Source organism: Gloeophyllum trabeum, assembly GCF_000344685.1.
Source record: "Gloeophyllum trabeum ATCC 11539 unplaced genomic scaffold GLOTRscaffold_00162, whole genome shotgun sequence".
Lineage (NCBI taxonomy): Eukaryota > Fungi > Basidiomycota > Agaricomycetes > Gloeophyllales > Gloeophyllaceae > Gloeophyllum > Gloeophyllum trabeum.
Window position 1 is genome coordinate 1 of NW_006920571.1, and position 3,872 is coordinate 3,872.

Below are 3,872 nucleotides of genomic sequence, written 5' to 3' on the forward strand. Positions count from 1 at the left end.
AGGTTATCACAAAATCCATCAGTCAAGCTCTAGTAGCCGCGGTTCAGCAGAATGCTGCGATGGCCCCTGCAACGTCCAACAGACCTGCCCCCATGAATTACCACTGCATTTATTGCGGGGAGAGCGACCACTCGATCCGGAGGTGTCCCAAGGTCGAGGAGGATATTAGGGCCGGTCGGTGCAAGCGGAACGCGGAGGGACAAGTGGTTCTGCCGAGCGGAGCGATGGTCTCAAGGTCTATGCCAGGAGCGACGATGAGGGACCGCATATTAGAGTGGCACCGCCAGAACCCTGGGCAGACAAGTGTCCATTTATTGGATACGATGATATGGGAAGAGGTGCGAGCATCAGAGGCCCCTCAGACCACAGACATGTTCCACTTGGACCAGCAGGAGCGAATCGAGGCCTTGGAGCGGGAATTATTTGCGTTGAGAGGGAAAGGAAAGCAGGTGTTTGACGGAGTCTACGTTCCTCCTCCGAATAGGTCTTCCAACCCCTCCAAGGAGTCCGGAGTTGGTCCGGCAGGTCCTGCACCGTCCAAAGCTAAGATTCAACCGGTACGAGAGCAGCCAGTGGCAGAAGCAGTGCGGCCGGCAATAAACCGAGAGTCCCCACCTCACATGTCAGAGGGACCAATCCATCCATTCGCCGGTGCAAGGGACGTCAACAGGCCTAGGCAGGCAATTCCCCGGAGTGTCGAGAAAGGCTCGGCTCAAGCAGCAGACGCGTCACAAGCCAAGGAGCCAGCCTACCGCACGCAGGCCCCTGTCTATAATCCTCGCATCTCGGACCTGGTGTTTGAGCGGTCGCTCAAGACTCCGAATATTTCGTTGACCTCTGAGGAATTATTATCCATCGCTCCGGAGGTCCGAGCGAAGTATAGGGACATTGTAACACCCAAGAAAGTGCCCGCGCCGCCCGCTGTTCGACTCCAAGCCACTATACAGGAAGTGGAGGATGAAGACGATGGTCCGGAGTTGCCGGATGTGGAGCAATTAATTCACAGCGGTAGTTCGATCTGTCCTGGAGTGTTGGTGGTTCCCGACCCCTACGAAATTTATCTCCGGAGTCTAGGTCCGGGGGAGACGCCGAAGCAGTTGGTCGTGGCCAAGGAGTCGCATGCTCTGCGGTCCATTATGGGGCTCATAGACAACCAGGAGAAGGTCGAGGCAATTTTAGATCCAGGTTCCCAAATCGTAGCAATGTCGGAGGCAGTTTGCCATTCACTGGGACTTCAGTACGACCCTACGATTCAGCTCCAGATGCAGTCGGCAAATAAAACCATCGACATGTCGTTAGGATTGGCGCACAATATTCCCTTCCAGGTCGGAGATATTACCGTTTACCTCCAGATCCATGTTATTAGGGATCCGGCCTACGACATTTTATTGGGACGTCCCTTCGATGTATTAACGGAGAGTTGCATCAAAAATTTCAAAAATGAGGACCAGACGATCACGATCAACGACCCCAATTCTGGAATTGTGTCCACTATCCCGACATTTCCAAGAGGTCGCCCTCGATTTCGAGGCCCCGCCTCTAGAGCGGGATGATTTATTTTTAGGCAACTCAGACGAGGAGCAGTGGGCGGCCCTTGTCATCGAAGAGACAGATACCCCCGCCCGGTTTCAGATTTCTGCGTTCCATATTTTAGATCATCAAGAAAATAGCAAAACCTCAATACAAGATTCAATTCCTTTCCTTTATCTCTCCGCCTGCGAGTCTCCAGTGGTCCGGTCTTATTTTTCATCCGTTAATTTATTCAGTGGCGTGCCGAATTCGCCAGTCCCGATTTTTGCTGCCACAAAGAAAAAGTATAAACCAGTCGCCAAGAAGGTCCGAGCGGTCCCTGCGACGTTACCCAAGGAGTATAGAATCCAGCGCAATATTGTAGGAGACCCGCTGGCCGACATGCCGATTTTATCCACAATTCCCCCTTCCTTCCAGCCAACCGGACGATATTCACAAGAGCGTAGGGATGCGCTACACAAGGCCCATCCTAGCGGATTTCTTACGGAAGCGGAGTTAAATCTAATGGACGAGTTTATGTGCAAGCACGACCAAGCATTTGCCTGGAACGACTCGGAGCGTGGCCGATTTCGCAAGGATTTCTTTCCTCCCATCGAATTCCCAGTACTCCCTCATACGCCGTGGATCCAGAAGAATATTCCCATTCCGCCTGGTATCTACAACGAAGTCTGCGCAGTAATTAAAAAGAAGATTGCGGCGGGTGTTTATGAGCCGTCTAATGCTTCTTACCGCTCCAGATGGTTCTGCGTACTCAAGAAGGATGGGAAGTCACTCCGGCTCGTTCATAGCTTGGAACCGCTCAATGCTGTCACGATTCAACACTCCGGCGTCCCCCCGATCCCTGAACACATGGCGGAGCAATTTGCAGGACGCGCCTGTGGCGCTATGTTGGATTTATACGTGGGATACGACAAGCGAGAAATTGCGGAGTCGTCCAGGGACCTTACTACTTTCCAGACGCCCTTCGGAGCGATGCGACTAGTCACCCTGCCCATGGGATGGAGTAATTCGGTGCCCATATTTCACGACGACGTGACCGCTATCCTTCAGCCCGAGATACCAGACATTACAATTCCCTATATCGACGATGTGCCGGTCAAGGGACCTCCGAGCCGTTATATCCAAGCGGACGGTACCTATGAGACGATCCCAGAAAATTCAGACATCCGCCGCTTCGTGTGGGAGCACTTCCAGAATCTCAACCGAGTCGTCCAGCGAATGAAGTACTGTGGGGGGACATTTTCGGGCTTAAAGCTCACCCTCTGCGGTCCGGAGATTGTAGTTATCGGACACCGCTGTACCTATGAAGGCCGGATCCCTGATGAGTCGCGCGTGGAGGTCATCCGTAATTGGGGACCCTGTAAGTCGCTTTCTGAGGTTCGCGCTTTTCTAGGGACGGTCGGAGTCCTCCGTATTTTCATCCGGAACTTCGCACATCGCGCCAATGCTTTAGTCCAGCTTACTCGTAAAGGCGTACCGTTTGAATGGGGTCCGGAGCAAAGTCTAGCACAGGAGGACCTTAAGCAGGCCGTCCTAGAGTCGCCGGCGTTGCGTCCTATTGATTACACGTCGGAGTCCCCAGTCATCCTTGCTGTGGATACCTCCTATCTCGCCGTAGGGTATTACCTCTGCCAACAGGACAGTGAAAATTCCAAGCGTCGATTTTATAGTCGATTTGGCTCCATCACCCTCAATAACCGCGAGCGACGGTTCTCCCAGCCCAAACTCGAGATCTATGGCCTGTTTCGCAGTCTCCGAGCACTCCGTCTTTATCTCCTAGGGGTCCGAAATTTAATCATCGAAGTGGACGCACGTTACATCAAGGGGATGCTTCAGAACCCAGATATAGCTCCGTCAGCGAGTATCAACCGATGGATCGTGTCCATTTTGACGTTTCATTTTACCTTGGTACATGTTCCAGGCAAAGCGCATGGTCCGGACGGCCTTAGCCGTCGTCCGCCCCAGCCAGGAGATAGACCCGTGGACCCAGATGATGAGTTCGACGACTGGATCGACCGCTTACACGGTTTTCTCCACTTCGTCAACCCAGTCCCGTACCTGAGGGCACCAGGGAACTTAGCAATATTTGCGAACACGGTGGCAAGCGATCCGGACCGACCGGAGGAAATTCTGGAGTACGCTGACTTCCCCCGGAGCGAGAAGGAACTAAAGATTGATCGTCGACTCCGTCTCCTACCTGTATGGTTTCAGACCTTAAGGCGTCCGGACCAGCTGCCTGCGGACGTGTATGAGAGTTTTGTGAAGTACGCCACACAGTTCTTTTATTCGGGTGGGAAATTGTGGCGGAAACACGTCCAAGGGTCCCACCAGGTCGTACTCTT

At 53.2% G+C, this 3,872-nt stretch overlaps 2 protein-coding genes across 2 annotated transcripts; both read left to right on the top strand.

Annotated features, from left to right (window-relative positions):
* Positions 1-92: 92 nt before the first annotated feature.
* On the top strand, positions 93-818 carry GLOTRDRAFT_51323 (uncharacterized protein; the record flags this gene model as incomplete). The annotated part of the gene is made up of 1 exon (XM_007873411.1): positions 93-818. A coding segment is annotated over one exon (726 nt), but the record flags the coding sequence as incomplete, so codon positions are not given.
* GLOTRDRAFT_28840 (uncharacterized protein) lies at positions 810-1,502 on the top strand (the record flags this gene model as incomplete). Its single annotated transcript, XM_007873412.1, has 1 exon — positions 810-1,502. A coding segment is annotated over one exon (693 nt), but the record flags the coding sequence as incomplete, so codon positions are not given.
* Positions 1,503-3,872: the final 2,370 nt, after the last annotated feature.